The sequence below is a fragment of the Hyaena hyaena genome, unplaced genomic scaffold (genome assembly GCF_003009895.1).
Source record: "Hyaena hyaena isolate Hyena2069 unplaced genomic scaffold, ASM300989v1 scaffold_432, whole genome shotgun sequence".
Classification (NCBI taxonomy): domain Eukaryota; kingdom Metazoa; phylum Chordata; class Mammalia; order Carnivora; family Hyaenidae; genus Hyaena; species Hyaena hyaena.
This window is the reverse complement of record NW_024081063.1, coordinates 1,238,927-1,259,776: the sequence shown is the minus strand read 5'-3', so window position 1 is coordinate 1,259,776 and position 20,850 is coordinate 1,238,927. Positions and strand designations below refer to the sequence as shown.

General features: G+C 41.5%; 1 protein-coding gene across 4 annotated transcripts; it reads left to right on the top strand.

Moving 5' to 3' along the window:
• Positions 1–472: 472 nt before the first annotated feature.
• On the top strand, positions 473–20,813 carry TDG (thymine DNA glycosylase). 4 transcript variants are annotated; one of them, XM_039252890.1, is made up of 11 exons: positions 494–579; positions 3,248–3,443; positions 8,505–8,647; positions 11,195–11,436; positions 12,487–12,556; positions 13,901–14,036; positions 14,221–14,303; positions 14,390–14,484; positions 17,306–17,477; positions 17,896–18,021; positions 18,925–20,813. In XM_039252890.1, exons 3-11 carry the CDS (start codon positions 8,554–8,556, stop codon positions 19,053–19,055), a joined length of 1,149 nt encoding a protein of 382 aa, XP_039108821.1. In that variant the 5' UTR covers positions 494–579; positions 3,248–3,443; positions 8,505–8,553; the 3' UTR covers positions 19,056–20,813. The 4 variants fall into 4 exon arrangements, with proteins under 4 accessions (XP_039108820.1, XP_039108819.1, XP_039108821.1 ...); XM_039252889.1 differs by lacking the exon at positions 3,248–3,443 and having other exon boundaries at positions 473–579; positions 18,928–20,813; XM_039252888.1 differs by lacking the exon at positions 3,248–3,443 and having other exon boundaries at positions 473–579.
• The last annotated feature ends 37 nt before the right edge of the window (positions 20,814–20,850 follow it).

The window sequence follows — 20,850 nt, the reverse complement described above, 5'->3', positions numbered from 1 at the left end:
ACTTGATAATTAACGCAAAACACGTTCTTAACCAGTATAAAATTTGGGGTGTAAAGGCCGGGATAGTCCCGATAAGCATAACCGTCTCACCTACACATCGCCCCCAAACGACACCTCCCGCTCCTCACCCCCCGCCTCCCCACCCCGCCCACCAGCTACGAATACGGGTGGACAAAAAGCTTGCATCACCACAGCGCTCCTCATCCCGCCCTTTTTGTCCTCCACCCTTCCCGAAAGGCCACGCGGCGAGCAGAAGAACCAACGAGAGGGGAGCAAACGTGATTGGGCTGCCCGCATCACGTGACGACCACGAGGCGTGGGATTTGGCACCGAGCAGACGGAAGTGCCGCGCGGAGGTGGGGGTAGAGACGCGGGGGGGGGGGGGCGCTGGAAGCTCAGGGGAGGAGCTTGAGCGTCAGCCGCTGTCCCAGTTCTGCCAGCAATCGTGTCCACTGTCTGATTATCCTCGTACCGTCGTCGGTACGCCGCGGTACTACAGAGACCAGTCGCTCGCTTGCCCGGCAAGAATAGCCGCTGACTCGAGCGGCAGCGGGGAATGGAAGCGGAGAACGCGGGCAGGTAAGGCCGGGGCGGAGCGCCGCCCTTCCCCCCAGCGCCCCTCGCGGCGTGTTGGCCGGCGGGCGCGCGCACGCACGCAGGGGTCTTTAAAGGCCGCGGCCCGAGTACAAAGGCCGGGCCTGCGCGTGCGCACCGCCGGCCTCCTCGGGCCGCTCGGAAGCGGGACCGCCTGTGCCTGAACCCTTCTTCCGGTGTTCCCGGCATCCTGCCGGCTCTAACAGGCATTAATTAGCGACCAGCAGTGTCCGGTTAATATCTTTCCGGTTGTCATTCTTGCCTGCATTTCGCTTCGCCCTCCGTTATTATGCGAAGAGCTAGAAAGACGGAATATCACGCGTATCACTCCTGGAGCTTTAATTTTAGAATTAGTAGATTTATTGTGGCTTCCTTTCCCATCGGCTTACTAAGAGCAGTGTCAGGGGCCACAACGTAGATAACATTGCGGTACAGAGTCTCTTGAATTGTGTGTTATGGCCAATAGTCCCAAGAAGTTATCTAAAGTTGCTTTCTGGTGATCTTGGGGGTGAATTTAATCTGCTTTTTAATGTGTGCATTGAGTGGAGAGAACGTTTGGCAAAAGCAGAGATTTCGAGATTCGAACTCCTGGCAGAAAATTAAAAAAAATAATTTCTTAGGGTAACAGGTCCTTAAGAAAAAGTAATGATTTTACATTGGAATAAAATTCTGTTAGATCTAATAATTTTCCTGACTCTGCGGGGCCCTGAACTTAGGCAAGACACTTCACTTCTCTGGGCCTGTTCATGTCTGTAAAATAGGACATCTGTGGAGTCCAGTTCTGACATGCTGTGAATCTGTGTTGCGTGGGAGGGATTCGATCACCAAAATAGTCTTTAGAGGTTAGGTTAGGAAAGGAGATCGACAAGGTGTGGTCTTTATCCTGGCTTTTCCAGTCAAATCCAGAAATAAAGTACTGCGCTTCCTTCCCAGAAGAACTTGGCATTTAAAAGAATTAACCAGAATTTGTTGGACTCACTCCCACCCTTGTGATCCTGCTGCAGAGCAGAACTGAACTGAAACCTGGGTGAAGCCTAACGTCAAATGAATTACACATTAGAAGACCTTGCTCAGGGCCTCACAGCAAAGTAATAGGTCTCCAGTACAATATTTACCTAAAAATTGGCTTACGTTTTGTCTTAACCTGTCCACAGGGTTATAGATCATTTTTAATTTGACTCACAAAATTTTAACCTCAGGAAATAGAGAATTTTGTGTTAGTAGTGTAAGGGCTTTATCCTTGGGGATTCTGAAATGACCGAGGCCCCAAGTAATCCTGAGAAAGTGGTTCTCTGTCACTCTTGTCTTCACGCTAATCAAGGAGTAGAAGGGAATGCCGGATATAATGAATTTTCTTTTTATTTTGGAAGAGTAATTTCAAAAAATTCAAAGAAAAAAATTTCATTAATATGACTCTTGTCTTTCTTTTCTTTCTTTTAAGGAGAAGATAGTTCAAGTATCATAACAAATATTTAATGTCTAACCAGAGAGGAAAAAAGGGAGACTAGGATCTGTGTGTATCTGATGAGCTCTGGCATGGAAAGGGCATGTATCAAAACTGGAAAGTGGGATGCCAAATCGAAAATGACTATAAACGTGTGACACGGGCTACTGAAAATACAGACTGAAAGGATTAACCCTTAAATGAAATTAGCCTTTCTAGAAATGTTAGAGACCAAGAAGAACTTTTTAGGTTAGGTATTGACATCAAGGGCAAGAAAGGTTTGGGTTTTCTGCCTAGTCCACCGGCAAGGTATTAGTAGATAACAGAAAACAAACCTTTGGTTCTGAGTTTTGTTATCTCCTATGTTAAGAAAAATGGTTGGAGACAGGAAATGGCAGAATGAATGGCTTTAGGAGACAAGATCAATGAGGGCATTTAAGAGCATTTTCAGCTGCTCTAAGAGAAATCCAGTTTTCTGGCCTGGGTAAGGTACATGTCAAATGAGAAACTAGATTATAGCAGTCTTTAAGAACTTGCAGAAAACAAGTGAGGGGCCTGAAGCCTGAAAATAAACACATGAGTTCCTGTTTCTTCCAAGGTGGAGTCTTCTAATTTATTGACTTTGAGCCTAAACAAAATTTTTACCTTTCATTTGTTATTGAGCATATTTAAAAGGAACCAGTGGCCATGAGGTTATAGTATAATTTTAGGAAAAAGCAAGATGTACCAAGCTAGGTTCATTTCCCTTTTGGATAATGACAGTGGACTCGACAGCATCAGGAGGAGGTTGACAGGAGGTATCTAAATATTTAATCATGTCTTACTGTGTTTGTTGTTGTTAACAGCAAAATTACTATATACCAGGCACTGTTTTAAGTACTTTACATGTATTGACTAATTTAATCCTCATAACCAACAAATTAGGTACAACTATTTCCATTTTACAGATGTGGAAACTGGGACAAAGAGGTTAAGGAATTTGAGCTAGTAAATGGCAGAGCTGAAGTTTGAACCCAGGCAGTGTGGCCCAAAGTCTGCCTCCCTGACTGCTGCCGTATGTCACTTCTCTGTGCCCAAGAAGATGACAGACTGATGGCAGGCCAGTTAGGTGAAAGCAAAGCTGGTTTACTGCCGAGAGAATCCAGAGTAGGCTGAGAAGAGTTCTGTACTGATGTGCCATGCTATTCTACCCCAGCTTGGTCTTTTCAGCAATTTGACAACTTCAGGGTGCTGTTGGAATGCTGATAAAGTTTGTGTATGACCCAACTCTGGCAGAAGTTTGTGGAATTGATAGTTTGAATCAGAATCCAGAGCAGTCCTAACAGCTGGAATGATGAATCATCTTTTACCAAAAGAGGCACCGTTCTGTGCTCAGGTGCAGAAATATCAGCGATGTGTGGGAGAGGTAATAAAAGCGCAGTTTTCATTGACGTTAAACTCAGTTTGAATCAACAGTGTGATGTGGGTTCCTGCAGTATGACTCCAGAATGAGGAAGCCGAGCCCTGCTCAGTTTCAGGATAATGAGGCTGTATCTGGAGAATTTTTATTTTGTTTTATTTTAAGCACCAGAAAAATGACAGAATAGTGTGGGAACTTGAAGTCATACTCTATGAAGAACAGTTGAATGAATTGGGGACTCTGGCTTATTCTAAATCTTTGTATTTATAGTTTCTAGTAGATTATGTACAGTTAATACCCAGCAATGTGTGGTGAATACACACATGTCCACTTTCCAATATGAAATGTAGTCTTTAAATAGTTATGATGGTATTTCATGATGGTTTATATAACTAATTCCCGTTAGTTAAGCATTTGAAATATTTAGAACTAATTGTGTTAGTGTTTTGCTTTGTTTAGTGAGAGAGTGGGTAGAACAGAGAGGGAGAGAGAGAGAATGAGAATCCTAGACAGGCTACATGCTCAGCACAGAACTCAAGGCAGGACTTGATCCCATAACCCTCTGATCATAACCTGAGCCGAAATCAAGAGTCAGATGCTCAACCGACTGAGCCACCCAGGCGCCCAGGATTGTTATTTGTAATGATTCAGTGTTGTATAATCATAGTATGTGAATATTAAAATAATAAAATATTGCTATGGATTCTGTTCTTCCAAAATTCCTATGTTGAAACCTAATCCCCAACGTGGCGGTATGTGGAGGTGGGGCCCTCGTGAATGGAGCTCCCAGAGAACCCTCACCTCCTCCGTTTTGTGGAGATACAGTCAGAAGGCGACCCTTGTGAACCAGGAAGGAGGCGCTCAGCACACACTAAAGGGCGTTTTGTTGTTGCAGCCCAAGAGGACAAAGACAAATGTATATAGAAGAGAGCAACATTTTTAAATCTTTAGAATAGTAGAAAATACCTGTGGATTAAAGAAGTTCGAGATGTTCATTTTAGAGACAACCTTGAAGAGTTAGTTTTTGAAGTACGGCCCAAAATCTGAATTAATTAGACTCCTCAGTCGGCTGTATGTTTGTTTTAAGCAAGACTGTTAGGAAATACAGAGTTCATTAGGAAAAGACACAGTATATCAATTTCAGACAGCTGTAAAAACCAGTGCTTTGAGCATTGTTGTTCAAGAGACAGGGTGTGCATCTCTGATTTGGTCTTGTCTCATCTGTCTGTCGTGTGCTGCCCTCCCTACTCCAGATGTCCCCTACCCTCATGCCAGTGCGGATCATTCCAGAGATCGTATCTGAGAAAGCAAGACCCAATTTTGTTTGCCTGTGTCTCTGTTGGGTAGTACTGATTGTGTTTATATCATTGTATATTGACACACTTGGATGTCATTTCTAATTTTGGGGGTGGCTATCTTTTATGTTATGACTTGATGGGGGCATACGGTTGCTAGTGAGGCATCTGTCTCTAGTAGCATCCAAGCAGAAAGCCTCAGCCTCCTAGGGAACTGACTGCTGGCTGCCCCGGAGTGTGACTGCATCATACTTCCAGGCTGAAAGACCCTCCAGGGCAAGAATGCAAGGACACGTATGCTAAGTCTCGGGGCGCTGCCATTGCCGCAAGCAGAAGGGCCACAAAAGACCCTGAGTGGAAGAGAATCTCATCACCTTAGCTGAGTCACACCTTTCTGGATCATGAAGAGACTTGTATCCACTGGGGTGGGTAGCCATGGAGGGCTAATCAAGGGTGTGGTTGCCTGTGATGCTTTTTGGAGGAGTGAATAAAAATGAGTAGAAATTCTCCCCCCACCCCCCCACCCCCGCCAAAAGAGGGCTGTGAATGGAGACTAGGAGACGGGGGTGGGGGGGGTGGGGAGGGTAGCTTCAGGCAAAGGAGAATGGCACCTAGCAGTGTGGGGACAAACCAATGATAGGCAAGAAAAAGGGCAAGGGGAAATAAGGTCATCCCTCACGCTTGGAAATTTGTATCAAATATGAGTTACAGAAAATAAAAACTCTTTGGGGTCTGTTTGGAGTCTGGACAGATTTGGTCCCATTTCCTACATATTGTCCATATATGTAGAAATCGTTTTCATGGTGAGGGAACTCCGGTCCCGAGAGGATGAGTGATGACCAAGTACTCTCATGTCGCCGCCCCTTGCACAGAGAAAATGAGTCTTGTAAATTTTGCGTGATTCTGAATTACGGAGTGGCAAGCATATATAAATACAACAACCGTGTTAAGTATCTTCTAATTGAGGAGGTTGAACAGGTTTATGCTGCCTACAGATGTAATTATTGCTGGATAATAGGAAATTAAATTATCTATCTTTGAACTTCTCAAAGGTTTTTTGCTTGCTTCTGCCAAGTAATAAGAACATTGTATTGTACTCTCTTTCCTTTTGTTCTGTTGGGAAGACTAAATTTAACACTCAAAATAGTGTATTACCTTAGAACTTACACATCATATTTTTCATATCTTTATTTTCCTATTTCTGTTCTATTTTAACTTCCTGTAAAGTACCAGAGGTCATTTTTAGAAGGATTAAGGGACATGCTGATATTATACATAAGTTTCTCAATTTCTTTCAAAATTGATACGTATCTCTAAAATAAAACTTCTGGGTTTTTTTTCTTTTCGCTTTATCTTCAGGCAACTGATCTCTAAACTTTTAATTTTCAGGTTCTGAGCTCCAGAATTTAATGACCCCTAAATATGCGAAAGCCACAGTTTGGAAATTTATTATTTAAAGTTCAGAATCCTTTTGCTATGTAGAATCTTCCTAAATTAAATATTTTAAGTTCGGACTTTGTGAAGTGCTCAAAATGGAACACATCTGCGAAACTCTTGAGAGTGGTGGCCAGAAACACTGGCGAGGGTGGCAGGTTGCCCTCCTGACAGTGTGACAGACTAAGAACAGACATCCTGCATTCTTGGGCCACTCGCTAAATTGTGAGTTAACAGCCGCTGGCCACAATCAAAGGTTACAGTTCATTGTGCTAGAATTCCTGAAGGTTAACAATATACAAGATCTCTCAGTGTCACCTAGCAATATCTGACCCCTCCTTAGAGCACTTAAGTTGTAAACATTGAACAACCAATGTTTTTACAATTAATCAAAAGGAGCTATGAATATTATTAAAGAGAAGTGTGGCGGAAAAAAAGGACATTTTACTCTGTGCTGAGCATGATTTAAGTAAGCACTTTCCTTCTCTTCAGGTTTTATATTTGAGATTCTAAGACTTGTCTACATATTTTCCCGACATGTAGCCTTAGGTTACAATACTGTTTCATGTTCCTTTCTACTTTAAAGTCCATATTAAACATTTTCTGTGCTTTAAAAAATATCAGTACATTAATTTTGCTGCATTGTATTTTTTTCATGTTATTGGATTAAAGTTTACTGCATTGTTGTACCTATTTTTTTATATAACTGGAAACAATATATTTAAAGAAGTAAAAGTCATAAGATACAATGTAATACCTTTCTGTTAACCTTTTCTTTGCCAGCTTACCCTTAAAGATAGCTTGAAGCTAAAATTCCTCCCCAGTGATTTGTCCATGAGGATTTGACTCCTGTCTTTGAGCATCCATATCTTATTTTGTTTTATTTTATTTTATTTTATTTTTTTATTTATGAGAGTGAGTGAGCCGAGGAGGGGCAGAGAGAGAGGGAGATACAGAATCCTAAGCAGGGTCCAGGCTCTGAGCTGTCAGCACAGACCCCCAAGTTGGGGCTGGAACTCATGAACCTCTAGATCATGACTTGAGCCAAAGTCAGACACTTAACCAACTGAGTCCCTGGCCGCCCCTAGTTTTTCCTAATAATCTCTACTTTCTGAGTTTCCCCTTTTCTTTCCCCATAACTAATAAGTGTGTAGCTTGCCACAGAAAACATGACTTTTCTCTCCCAACTGGTAAATGACACTTACCCATTTTTTTTTCCTAGTGTTTTCCTTCCTGCTGTGTATATGATGGCATCGTTTGGCATTAGATGTAACTTGAGTTTCAGAAAATACATGTTTGCTTCCATAGCTTTGTGCTAAGGGCAGCAGTTTGAGATAGTGATGTATAGTCATGAGAATTTGTTTTAGGCCATTGTTTTTTGTGTTCCTTATATTGAACTGAGTACTTGGAACAAAGGCTGAAAAATGTTCAGAAAAGAGATTTAAAGTGTTTTTTCCCCCATACATTGACAGATATGTGCAGAATGTCCATTTCTAGCCCTCATCTAGTGGTAAAAACCCAGCAACAATTTAAAACCAGATCCATTAGTATAAGTCATTAAAAAGGCAAGTAAACCAAAAGAGAACCTTAAGTTAGACTGGAGGGAAGGCAGAAATGGGGAGCTGTTGGTGGAAGGGTGTAAACTTCCAGTTATAAGATGACCACGTTCTGGGGATCTCATGTATATGGTGGTGATTCAAGCTAATAATACTGTACTGTGTACACTCAAAAGTTGGTAAGATAGCAGACTTTAAATGTTCCCATTACAAAAAAGAAATGGTAATTATGTTACGTGATGGAGGTATTAGCTAAGACTTAGTAATCATTTTGCAATATATGTACCAAATGAACACATCATAACCTTTAAGTTACACAAAGTTTCATGTCAGTTGTATCTCAGTAAAGCTGGCTGGGGTTAGGTTGGAGGGGATCTTACGACAAAAGAATTAGATGTAAAGATAGAGATAAACTGTATGGACACTTTAACCCTGTATGAGCTACTGTGCCTTTTAAGTCTCTCTGCTAGCAAATCCCTATGATCTCATTTCAGAGAAAACACAGGCTGACTTGACAGGCCTGGCAAGTTTTATTGATGACACAGCTTGTCGTTAATCACTGGGAGAGTTCCTTAGTACTGGTTACTAGGCACAAAGTAAAAATCGGGTGAATATGCACGTTCAGGAAGAGACCTTCCTCCTCCCTTCTCCCCCTATTATCAATTCTAAATATTATAGTCTGACCACAGAGTGTTTGGATCCTGAAGTTTTTTAAAGCTGACTGTTTAAACTTCTAGTCAGGTAATTTTATTGTCATGTCTTGTACTTAATTGTTCTTTCAGCTGCTCCCTTCAGCAAGCTCAAGCTTTTTACACATTCCCGTTTCCACAAATGATGGCTGAAGCTCCTGGTATGGCTGTTGTGGGCGAGCAGCACATGCCAGCAGAAGTTCCGGAACCAGTGCCTGCTCAGGGACCTGTGCAAGGTGGTTTTCCTCAGGGTGCTTTAGGAAATTAGCTATTGGGTTGGCCAACTTTTGTGAGAAAGGGTTTAATCATGAATTCTTGTTTTATTTTAGTATTAAATTTTTTAACCACTCTTTAAGTATGTGCCAGGCCTTGTGATACGTTTGGTGGAATAAAAGAACATGGATCCTCCCCTCTAATATCTCATAATCTAGTAGGAGAGAATAGTAAGTAAACACATGTTGTGCTCTAAGCACACAATGGTGAAGGGGACACAGGATGCTGTGAGAGCTCATCGGTGACACTAACTCGGACCAAGGTTCAGAGGCAGCTTCCCAGAGCTCTCGAAGCCCAGGGTGAGGAGACTATCCCCATGGAGAAGGGAATGGGGGAACATTCCAGTCTGGGCAAAAGGCAGTGTGAAGAAGCATGACAGTTAAAGAGTAGTGATTCTGTGTCATTGGAGTCTGGTATTCAGCAAAAAAATAGTGATCAGTGCAGCTGGGAAGTGGCTTGGAACTTGAAGAATGTATATTCTCTCCTGAAGGTGGTAGAGAGCTTTTGAGAGAATGGAAGCAGAGGGTGACTTAAACAGAATAACTTTCTAAAAGTCAGCCTGGAAAAATTCTGGAGGATAGAATGGATGGTGGGGAGTAAGGCAGAATTTGGAGGCAAAAAGTGGATTTGAGACTGAATAATCTGGGGATGAAATGAGGAAGACCTGATGGGATGGAGAGAAGGTAATGGTTTTCTCCGGTAGCAGTGTTGTGTGAGAAATGTGCTCAAGAGTTTCATTTTATGATTCCAGAAGCACATCTGACTGCACTGCATTGGAGATAGCCCTGCCGATGACTCTCCTATTTCTCTGGGCAGGCAGTACTGGGACTTCCCCAGCTGCAAGCCAGTGGAGGTGGACCCCTTGGCGTAGGGAGTGACTAAATCAGCATAGGGTAGAAGAGGGGAGGGACAGGGCTGGGTTAGGGAGCTGCCTAATAAGAGTAGAATGAAGGAGGGGCCTAAGAAGTTAAGAAGGATGTTAAACGAGGGTAAGAAAACCAAGCCTTCCTGTTGGATAACTCTAGGTCAGTTGTTCTTGACCATGGGTGTCCTCCTCACCCTCCACCCCTCCTCTACCAAGGGATGGGCAGTGTCTGGAGACCACATGGATTGTCATGAGTGGCAGGGTGCTGCTACTGGCATCTATTGGGTGGAGGCCAAGGTTGCTGTTAAAACATTCTGTAACATACAGGACAACCTCCCCCCATCCCCCATACTAAAAATTATTCAACCTAAAATGTTAGTAGTGCTGAGATTGAGAAGCTCTGCTTTAGGTCCTGAGACAGATCCCTAGTCTTGCATTTTTTTTTAAGTTTATTCATTTATTTTGAAAGTGCAAGAGAGCGGGGAAGGGGCAGAGAGAGAGGGTGAGAGAGAATTCCAAGTAGGCTCCACACTGTAAGTGCAGAGCCCAACTTAGGGCTCGAACTCTCACAAACTGTGAGATCATGACCTGAGCCAAAACCAAGAGTCCAGACACTTAACTGACTTAGCCACCCAGGTGCCCCCCAGGCCTTGCCCTTTTTCTTTCTTTCTTTCTTTTTTTTAATATTTATTTATTTTTGAGAGAGGGACAGAGCAGGAGCCAAGGAGGGGCAGAGAGAGAGGGAAACACAGAATCTGAAGCAGGCTCCAGGCTCTGAGCTGTCAGCACAGGGCTTGAACCCACGAACTGTGAGATTATAACCTGAGCCAAAGTCAAACACTTAACCTACTGAGCCACCCAGGCGCCCCCTGGTCTTACCTTTTGAAGACTACTTTCCAGCCCAGAGATTTCATCTTTAGCACCTCTAAATTCACCTCTGTGGCTCTATGTGGAACAGAATATACACTCATCTCTGAAACAAGTCCACAAGCCATTTGAGGTTTTCTATTGCTAGAAATTATTCAGAAATTGAATTAAAATGTTTCCCTTCCTGGGGCACCTGGGTAGCTCAGTTGGTTGAGTGCCCGACTTTAGCTCAGGTCATGATCTCTCAGTTCAGGAGTTCAAGCCCCACATCAGGCTTGCCGTTGTCAGCCTGTCGGCGCAGAACCTGCTTCAGATCAACTGTCCCCTCTCTCTGCCTCCCCCTTCTTGCACTCTCCCAATAAATAAATAAATATTTTAAAAAATATTTCCTTTCATCCCTGTTTTTCTATCTGCTTATTTACTTGTTTATTGTGCTCTTTATGTATTTACATTTAGAACTTCCATGAAATAGTACATGGATGCTTTAACTCCCTGGGGAGATCTAGATGACAGGTCAGAGCCTATGGGAAGTCCATCTATGATTATTATGTATGTTTCATCCTGAGCACAGCCAGCAGGGGAAGGAGGGCAGGGTGTAGGGCCTCGAGGACCGGGACCCAAGGTGAAGGAAGGGGAGGGTACTGCAGAGGACTGTGAGGCCAGGAGACAGGAGACAAGGGGAGCAAGGGCGTTGATACGCGACTCTGCTGGGAAAGCTATCTGATGTTCATAAGTTATGTCTTTCTGCATCCATATCCTGGAAATTATTGTGTTTCAGAGACTCCAAAAGGAAGGAAAAGAAAACCCAGAGCAACACCACCAAAAAAACCAGTAGAACCCAAAAAGCCTGCTGAGGCCAAAAAATCTGGCAAGTCCGCAAAATCAAAAGAAAAGCAAGAAAAAATTACAGACACATTTAAAGTGAAAAGAAAGGTAGACCGTTTTAATGGTGTTTCAGAAGCTGAACTTTTAACCAAGACCCTCCCGGACATTTTGACGTTCAATCTGGACATTGTGATTGTAAGGATTTTTGTCCTCATTTGCTTTTATAAATAGTATTGGTGAATTAACTTTACGTAACCTCTGTTCTTGCAGATAGCATTTTGTTGAACCAGTTCTAAAATTCCTTTTGGTAGTAAATGGTGTCACTTTGTCACTTTCATAAGATTGTATTATGTGGATGCGTTTAAGAGGATGGGCTCCAGAGTAGGGAGATCCTGCCATGTGGGTATGACCTTGGTCAAGCCTTAAACTTCCTACTCACCAGTTTCCTTATTGATGATAGGATTGCAGTTGGATACAATAATCCACATGAATCCCTTAGATTGCCCGTTACCTGTGAGTTCTCCGTAAAGGATAATACTGATTTTGAGCTTTGATTTGTGTCCGTAACTGTAAGAAACATCAGCCTGCAAACAACTGTAGATGCTGTGGAGTAGGCGGCTTGGTGGGAGCAGAGAGGCAGGCTGTGGCTGGGCCCCGACCTCTCTCTTTCTAGCCAAGTGGTTGGGGGTGGGGGCCTGAGGACACAAGGGAGTCAAACTGGTTTTTATTTTTAAAATTTATTTTTGTTTAAAAATTTTTTTTTGTATTGAAGTATAGTTGAGACACTGTTCCATTCGTCTCAGGCGTACAACACAGGGATTTACAAGTTTGTATTCATTATGCTGTGCTGACAGCAAGCCTAGCTGCCATCCCTCACCGCACACTATTGCCACACCGTCGGCTGTTCCCTGTGCTGTGCCTCCCACTCTCCTTCACCCCCTCTGCCCATCTCCCCTGCCTCTGGCCACCACCGGTTTGTTCTCTGTGTTTATGGTCTGTTTCTGCTTTTTTTTTTTTAACTGGTTTTTAAAATAACAGCAGTACTTATGATATAAACAATTTTTTTTCCCTCAAAATGAAATACTTTATTCAGATCAAGAATAAGTACTTGATAAACAGTATTGCTGATGATGCTGGATTAAATTTTTATTTTAATATGTTTAGTTTTATCCGTCACTACTCCACAGAAGCCCTCAGGCGTAAACCCTACTTTTCAAGACTTAAGTGTATACACATTTTTTGCAGATTGGCATAAACCCAGGACTGATGGCAGCTTACAAAGGGCATCATTACCCTGGACCTGGAAACCATTTTTGTAAGTAGTTCCTTTTCTTGCTTTCTACTTTTAAACTGGATATTTTCGTTAATAGTTGGGGGGGGGGGGTTGTTTTGGTTTTTAGCCAAACTGTGTGTGTTTTTTGTTTTTAAGTTTATTTCTTTTGAGGGGAGGGGGAAGAGCACAAGGGGAGAGGGCCATAGAGAGACAGAATCCTAGCAGGCTCCAAGCATGAGCACTGAGCCCTATTAGGGGCTGACCCCACAGACCACGAGATCATGACCTGAGTGGAAATCTAGAGTCGGACATTCAACCAGCTGAGCTACCCAGGCGCCCCCAGATACAAACATGTTTTCTGTGCATGCATGCACAAAAATAAAAGGCTTAAAAAAGGTATGTCATTGTTCACGATTTGGTGTAAGAGCGGAGGGGAGGGGCAAGAAAAGTAGCACTTTCTCTTTTGTTTTGCTAATTATTTTAAGTGAGTTTCAATAATTTTTTAAAATGAATTTTCTTTTTTAGTTGTTACCTACAGTCACAGCAATGATAGTACATCTTGTGCCCTCTTGTGCCCATACAGACAGAGCACTGACCTTTCCAGATTTCTGCTAGTCTTCCTCAGAGAGATGAAATGCATTGATCTTGGGGAATCAAGCTGTAATAGTTAGGAAATTCTGTGATTAGAGACATTCTCTACAGATACTTATATCTGTATTAAAGACCCTCATACTTGTAGAGGGAATTTTAATCCCAATCGTAACTACGATTATATTGTCTTAATATGTAAGTCGACTTACCTGCCACCACTTACTAGGAACAGGCACGCAGTAGGCCCTCACCAAATACTAGTTGATTCTCTAAGAGTAACATTAAAAACATTTAGTGCCAAAGATATAGTAATGTGTTCTGGAACTAAGGACATACGGACTCCATTATTTAAAAAAAATTTCTAAGAGACATTTGAACTTTTCATTTTTTCCATTGTCAAAGTGTCTGAATGTTCTGGTTCTGTTGGTGTATGTTTGTTTGCTGGAGGTTTTCCAGTGGCAAGTGGTGGAGGAACTAGTTTCTAGAAAGAAAAACAGTTTTGAAGTTGTCTACACTGGCTGGCTGTATTCTCGACAGCCATTTACCTTAACTGCCCTGTGAAGAGGAGATAACAGTAGTAATTCATGTCATAAGATCGGTACGATTAGATGGGATAATCCGGGGAAAGGATTTATTAGCACACAGTAATCGCTTGATACGGCATTTGATCTATAATTTTTTAAATATTCTAAACCTTTTTTTTTTTAATTTCAGAATAAAATGTAGATTACCATAGTGGTTCATGGGGCAAAAACCTTTGGCCTACATGGAAATAAACTGACCTCTCTTTCACAGGGAAGTGTCTGTTTATGTCAGGCCTGAGTGAGGTGCAGCTGAACCATATGGATGATCACACTTTACCAGGAAAGTATGGTATTGGATTTACCAATATGGTGGAAAGGACAACACCAGGCAGCAAAGATCTGTCCAGGTGATTACACTGATTTTTATAGGTTGGAACCTGGCCATGCTGGTGCCTCATATACTCTAGGAATACTGTATGTACCAAGTTCCAGCTGAGCTTCACAAGTATATGATGTTGTATTCAAACCTATCTGAATTTAGCCAATTATAAATATTGCCATACTTATATTTTGACCATTTTTCAATTTCAGTAAAGAATTTCGTGAAGGAGGACGTATTCTAGTGCAGAAATTACAGAAATATCAGCCACGAATAGCAGTGTTTAATGGAAAGTGTAAGATTTACTTTTAAATTTTGTCTTTTTTCTTTGCTAACATTATGTAATGTAAGTATGTAATGTAAATATGTATTTCATTTTAGGTATTTATGAAATTTTTAGTAAAGAAGTATTTGGAGTTAAGGTTAAAAACTTAGAATTTGGCCTTCAACCCCATAAGATCCCAGACACAGAAACTGTAAGTCCTTAAAATTACATTTGTAAATCAGCTAAATATGAATTTTTTTCTAGCTAGCTTTCCTTTTTTCTTTGTCCTATCCATTGTAATTTGCGCTGTGAAAAAAAAGCACTGGATTTTGTTGAGTAATAGTTATCAACTCAAACTAATAGTTGCAGATTAATTCAGATACTATTATTCAAGAAAGAAACATTTGTCAGATAAAAGGTCTTACTGATGTTATTTGGCTAAAATACTGAGAGGAGCCGGCTAACATACTACATTCAAAATCTATTTAATGGCATAGTCTTACCAAATTCAAGTAGGTTAGCCCTTATTCGGTATGAAACAAACCTGTAACTGCACACATGCACCTGATTATGTAACTGCTCAGTGCCCCCTGTTTGTATACCTTGGCCCAGTGTCATTGTGGGGCCATATAAATAGTATACAGTCCAGTTGCAGACAGACATCCAGCCAGCCTGCCTGACACTTGGTACTATTTACTACTGCCTTAGGCATAAAGGCGTCATAAAGAAACAGTGGTCTTCAGACCGTTATCTGTATCACTTCTGCAGACACTTAGTTCAAATTTTGCTTCTTAAGTATAATTTTAAGTTGTGCACAAGTTTTAAAAAACAACATACAAGAATACACCCATGTGTTATAGACAACATTTTATTCCTTTACTTACTTTCTTATCTATTTATGTTTGCTTATTTTTGAGAGAGAAAGACAGAGCACAGTGGGGGGAGGGGCAGAGAGAGAGAGAGGGAGACACAGAGTCTGAAGCAGGCTCCATGCTCTGAGCTGTCAGCACAGAGCCCAGTGCGAGGCTCGAACCCACGAACCACGAGATCATGACCTGAGCCAAAGTCAGATACTTAACCGACTGAGCCACCCAGGCGCCCCTATTTTGTTTTGTTTTTCATAATAAATTTTTATTTATTTTTGAGAGAGAGGAAGGGAACACAAGTGGGGGAAGGGCAGAGAGAAAGGGGGACAGAGGAAATGAAATGGCTTCCACGCAAGCAGCAGAGAGTCTGATGCAGGACTCGAACCCACAAACTGAAATCGTGACCTGAGTTGAAGGCAGCTGCTTAACTGACTGAGCCACTCAGGCACCCCAACAGCATTTTAAGTGATGGAGAAGCCATTGTGCCAACAGGTTTTTGTTGAGACCTCAGAATAAAGTTCCTGCCATCTCCATTTGAACTTTTCCTTTTTAAATTTCTTCTGTTTTTAACTTGTTACAAATATGTGATTGATAAAGTAGGTGGTAACCCTGGTCTTTGTTTAAACCAAGACCTACACTTCCCTACTTTAGTAAGACTGTACCGGTGAGTTCATTGCTTCTTATGGATTACCTCATTATTGTCCCTTAAGGAGGCAGATGAGACTCAGGTACATCTCTTGGATATATGTAATGTAACAGTGCAGTACTAACTGAACTTGAATCCTATCATGATAGGTAGTTTTAGCTCTTATAATGAGCTGGAATCACTTTTATCTTTTAAAATATATTCTTTATCATGAAATTTTCACAGTTGTTGATGTTAGTGATTCTCATTTGAAACAAAATTTCTGGATCATTTTAATTGAAGAATACCTTGGGATTTGAAAATGTGCTATTAAAAAACCTGGTAGCATTTGTACCTATATATCTTTATGAGTCAGGAGTTTCCAAATGCTTTCTACACAAAAGAAAAAGAATAATTTGTTTTCTATAATGTTATGGAGGCCAGTATAAAAGTTGCAAGAAATTGCAACTGGAAATTCCATAATCTAGCAACCTCGCTCTTTGATATATATGTGATATATATATTTATATATTTAGTATTCTATGAAGGACAATTTGTCACCATTATCCAAAACGGTAAATGCAAATGTCTTTCTCCTGGGCATTCCACTTCTAGGAATTTATCTAAGAGATACACTCACTCATATTCAAAATGAAATATGTACAAGATTTTTCACTACACCTTATAATAATAAAAGACTGGAAACAACCTAAATGCCCACAGCTGGGCTTTGGTTAAATAAGTACTCAAGTACTACACAGCCGCAGAAAAAGAAAGTCTTGGGGCGCCTGGGTGGCTCAGTTGGTTAGGCGTCTGACTTCAGCTCAGGTCATGATCTCACGGTTTGTGAGTTTGAGCCCCAAATTGGGCTCTGTGCTAACAGCTGAGAGCCTGGAGCCTGCTTCGGGTTCTGTGTCTCCTTCTCTCTCTGACCCTCCCTTGCTCATGCTCTGTCTCTGTGTCTTTTTCTCTCTCAAAAATAAATAAAACATTAAAAAAAAAAGTCTTACTCTGTTCTAGATACCTGATACAGAATTGTCTCTGAATACATTGTTGAGTAAAAAAGCAAGGTATAGAACAGGGAATAAACAACATATTCTCGTGAGGGAGAGTACATACATTGGAGACATTTGATTTCTTATTCATAGCATACCTCTGGAACCAGCCAACTTTGATTGCCTCTGGAAGAGAACTAGGTTGATAGAGACAGAATTGGGCAGGAAGACTTTTGGGCTTTGAATGCTTCTGTGTGCTTTTGTGCCTTTAGAATTGTGAACCATATGTTTACCTTTAAAAAGACAAGACTGTTAATTGGTAAATGAACATGGGGGAAAGCCTCATTGTTTTTGATTTATTGACTTTGTAATAAGTAAAGTTTACAAATTTGAACTTGAGACACAACCACTTTTATTGATTTTACATATATTAATATGTGATAGGCGTCATAATTAATCCCCCCAAAGAAAAATTTTTTATTCTCAGTGTGAGTGGACTCAGTAGACTTGTAAGATTTACGTAACTGTAAACTTTTATGATTCTAGCTCTGCTACGTTATGCCATCATCGAGTGCAAGATGTGCTCAGTTTCCTCGAGCCCAGGACAAAGTTCATTACTACATTAAGCTGAAAGACTTACGAGATCAATTGAAAGGCATTGAACGAAACACAGATGTTCAAGAGGTGCAATATACATTTGATCTCCAGCTGGCCCAAGGTATGTTCCCATCTTCACCCTGTTTCTGCACGTCGTGGATACATATGTACTGAAAGCAGCTGTGGGGCTAACAGCAGGAGAGAGAACGGTTATGTTGTACTGTCTGACGACGGATGGTAGGCACTGTTCAAGTCTCCTTTTCTCAAAGTCATCCGTCTGTCGTGGGCGTTCCTGCAGATGCTGAAGACCAAAAGAACATTGTGGCCTCGCTGAAGTTAAGTCTGACAGGCTTTTACAGGCCCTGTGAGTTAATTTCGTAAATGTTATGAAGAGTTTAAAAAATGACAACAAAGATCTATCTCTGCACACACACACTTGAAGATTCAGGAAAAAGATTTGTTTGCGAGGATGTCTGATTAAGATGTTTTCAAAACTGTTGTACAAAATCAGTTTTAAACCCCTTTTACCCTCTCCACAGAGGATGCAAAGAAGATGGCTGTTAAGGAAGAAAAATACGATCCAGGTTACGAAGCAGCGTATGGCGGTGCTTATGCTGAAAATCTGTGCAATAGTGACCCTTGCGGCTTCTCTTCCAATGGGCTAAGTATGTTCCTTTTGGTGTGGTAGTTTCTTTTTTCTTGTTTCTTTTCTTTTCTTTCTTTCTCTTTCTCTCTCTCTTTCCTTTCTTAGAGCGAGAGAGCGGTCATGCACACAAGCCGGGGTGGGCAGAAGGAGAAAGAATCTCAAGCAGGTTCCACACCCAGTGCAGAGCCTGCAGCAGGACTCCATCTCACGACCCTGGCCTGGTATCATGACCTGAGCCAAAATCAAGAGTCAGAGGCTCAACTGACTGAGCCACCCAGGAGCCCCTCCCTGTTTGTTTCTTTCAAACCCTTGGTTTTGTCAGGCCTGGGGAAATGTGCTTTATTTTTTAAAAGAGAATGAGTCACTGAAGGGTGGGAATGGTACTATGAAAATCTTGTTAATGACTGATAGTGAAATGTGAGGGTTATCTGAGGTTTCACTTTGTCAGTGTTAACAGCTTATTTTAATTAAGTCATTAAGTCATCTAATCACATTCTCTCCTTGAATAACAAGTAAGGGTTTCTTAGTCCCCTATCTGCCGAGAGAACAGAAACTTATTGTATTCAAGAAGCTTGCTATTTTAACAGCAGTCCCCCTTCATTGGACTGCAAAACATCTTTTTTTTTTAATGTTTTTTTTTTAATTTATTTCTGAGAGAGAGAGAGAGAGAGAGAGAGACAGTGTGAGCAGGGGAGGGTCAGAGAGAGAAGGGGATACAGAATCTGAAACAGGCTCCAGGCTCTGAGCTGGCAGTCAGCACAGAGCCCAGCGTGGGGCTCGAACCCACAAACCATGAGATCATGACCTGAGCTGAAGTTGGACTCTTAACCGACTGAGCCACCTAGGTGCCCCCAAACATCTCTTGATGAATCGTGTAAAGCTTTTCGATGGAATGAACTAACATTCTTCTCCCTCCTGGCAGCAGACAGTGGAGAATCAGCGTTCAGTGACATTCCAAATGGGCAGTGGATGACCCAGTCGTTTACAGACCAGATTCCGTCCTTTAATAATCACTGTGGGATGCAAGAACAGGAAGAAGGAAACCATGCTTAAGACTCGTGTCTCTCAGCTCTACCTAAATGCTGCAGTTTTATTGCAGTTGTCAAGAGTGGCTATCAGTTTGCTAACTGAAGCATTTTATTAGTATTTTATTCTGGTGATAGAATCGTAATACGGTTGCGTGGGAGAATCAACTGTATGAACCTAAGTAAGTTTGGAAGGAAAAAGCACGGATTTTTGAGTTTTTGTATTTGAATTAACCACCATTCCAGCTTTTTATAAAGTATATTTCATTATGAAGAAATTGACTTTCTTTGGGGAATCACTTTTAATCTGTAATTTTAAAATGCAGTTGTGTGAATATTTATACTTGATTATGAATTGTGCATAAACCCAGATATACCATTATTCCTTAGCGTGCCTCAGAAGGGCACGCGAATAATAGTTACCGCTGGTAAAGAGGCAGATGTGTTGAATTCCATATGTGAAGTTAGCCCACAGTGGAGTCCCATTGGGTGGTGTTTAGCGGGCTTTGATGGGCTCCCTGAGGCGTGTTCACCCTCAGACCCCTTGGCCTCCCGAGCAGGAAGTGTTTGGGAGAGTTGCTCAGCAGTAGCAATGTCAAGTGTGGCCTTCCGGCAGCAAGGCTAACCCGGCCTCCTCTGACAGGGCACCGAGCCCTGCCTTTGGCCTCCTCACCCCTGCGTGGTAATCCTCTAGTACAGGCAGAAACTGCTCTGCTGGGATGGTAAGTTCCAGAGAATGCAGTCGACCTTTTAGAGGCTGCTACTTCCTCCGTGTTTTACTTGAGAGACATACATTTGACAGGGAAGTAACTGAATTTTTCTTAACAGTGTCTAGCACCTCCTGGGCTTTAAGGGTGTAACGTGGAAGGTGGTGAGAAATGAACTCAGGCTGAGCAACAAGATGATGGGGGTGTTTGATAATCTTATTTAAACTGGTGCTTTATGTACGTGAGATGTATTAAAATAACAATTTTCCTTGCTACATAAATCTAATAAGCAGGAACTTAAAAAATGTTCTCTGCGTCATTGCTGTCTGTTACTGTGGACTAAGTGAGCCTCGTGGCAGGGTTAGTTTGAAGTAACATACTTTTGTGATTTTTTAATGCCTTTTCCATGGTGCTACAGAGAGTCCAGACTACTTGGTCTGGTGGATAGTAAAGCTGGGTATTCAGAAATGCCATCTGCAGTTACTTCTGGTCACTTCTGAAGACCCTGATTTCATGCAGACCCAGGGAGCACACTGGTTTTCGAGATGAAAATATTTATGAGGTTTTTTCCCTAAGAGATTATATGGCCTGTTCTTCTCTATATAATAAGAGAAACAAATTCTTGTGAATCTTAACATACTTTTTAGCTGTGGCTCTTACGGATTTTATATTTCCTTTAGTCTAGGTCAAGCTGTGTGAAAGTCACTCATGTTATTTAACTCCTGTACTGTACTGCTGTTTACATCGGTGTTTCATGCGGGTGCTATGAAGTGCCTTGCATCAGGGATTAGGAACAATGGAATTATTTTTTCATGAGACTATGTGAAGCATGTAAGTAGGAATTGCTTTGGTAAAAAATGATTGTAACCTTACAATAGATTCTTTTTTTAATTTGAGTGGAGAAAATACCCTTTAAATTATAACAGACACTCATTAGAGAATGGGTTGGAGGATTTTCCAAGCATACAACAGTGGTGTTTTTCATTACATATGATGGATGAGTAGTACACGCTGATATATCTTATATGTGACAATGTAAGACTTTTTCATTAAATAATATTGGAAAGGTTTTTAAATCATTTGGAAGTCTGATGGTTTTTACAATAAAAATACCAA

Bases quoted from the DNA above. Each gene is read 5' to 3' on its own strand.
- TDG (XM_039252888.1), top strand. From the start codon at position 557: ATGGAAGCGGAGAACGCGGGCAG. The intron at 14,304-14,389 runs GTAAGATTTACT...ATTTCATTTTAG, and splicing joins AGCAGTGTTTAATGGAAAGT to GTATTTATGAAATTTTTAGT. The intron at 18,022-18,924 runs GTATGTTCCTTT...CCCTCCTGGCAG, and splicing joins CTTCTCTTCCAATGGGCTAA to CAGACAGTGGAGAATCAGCG.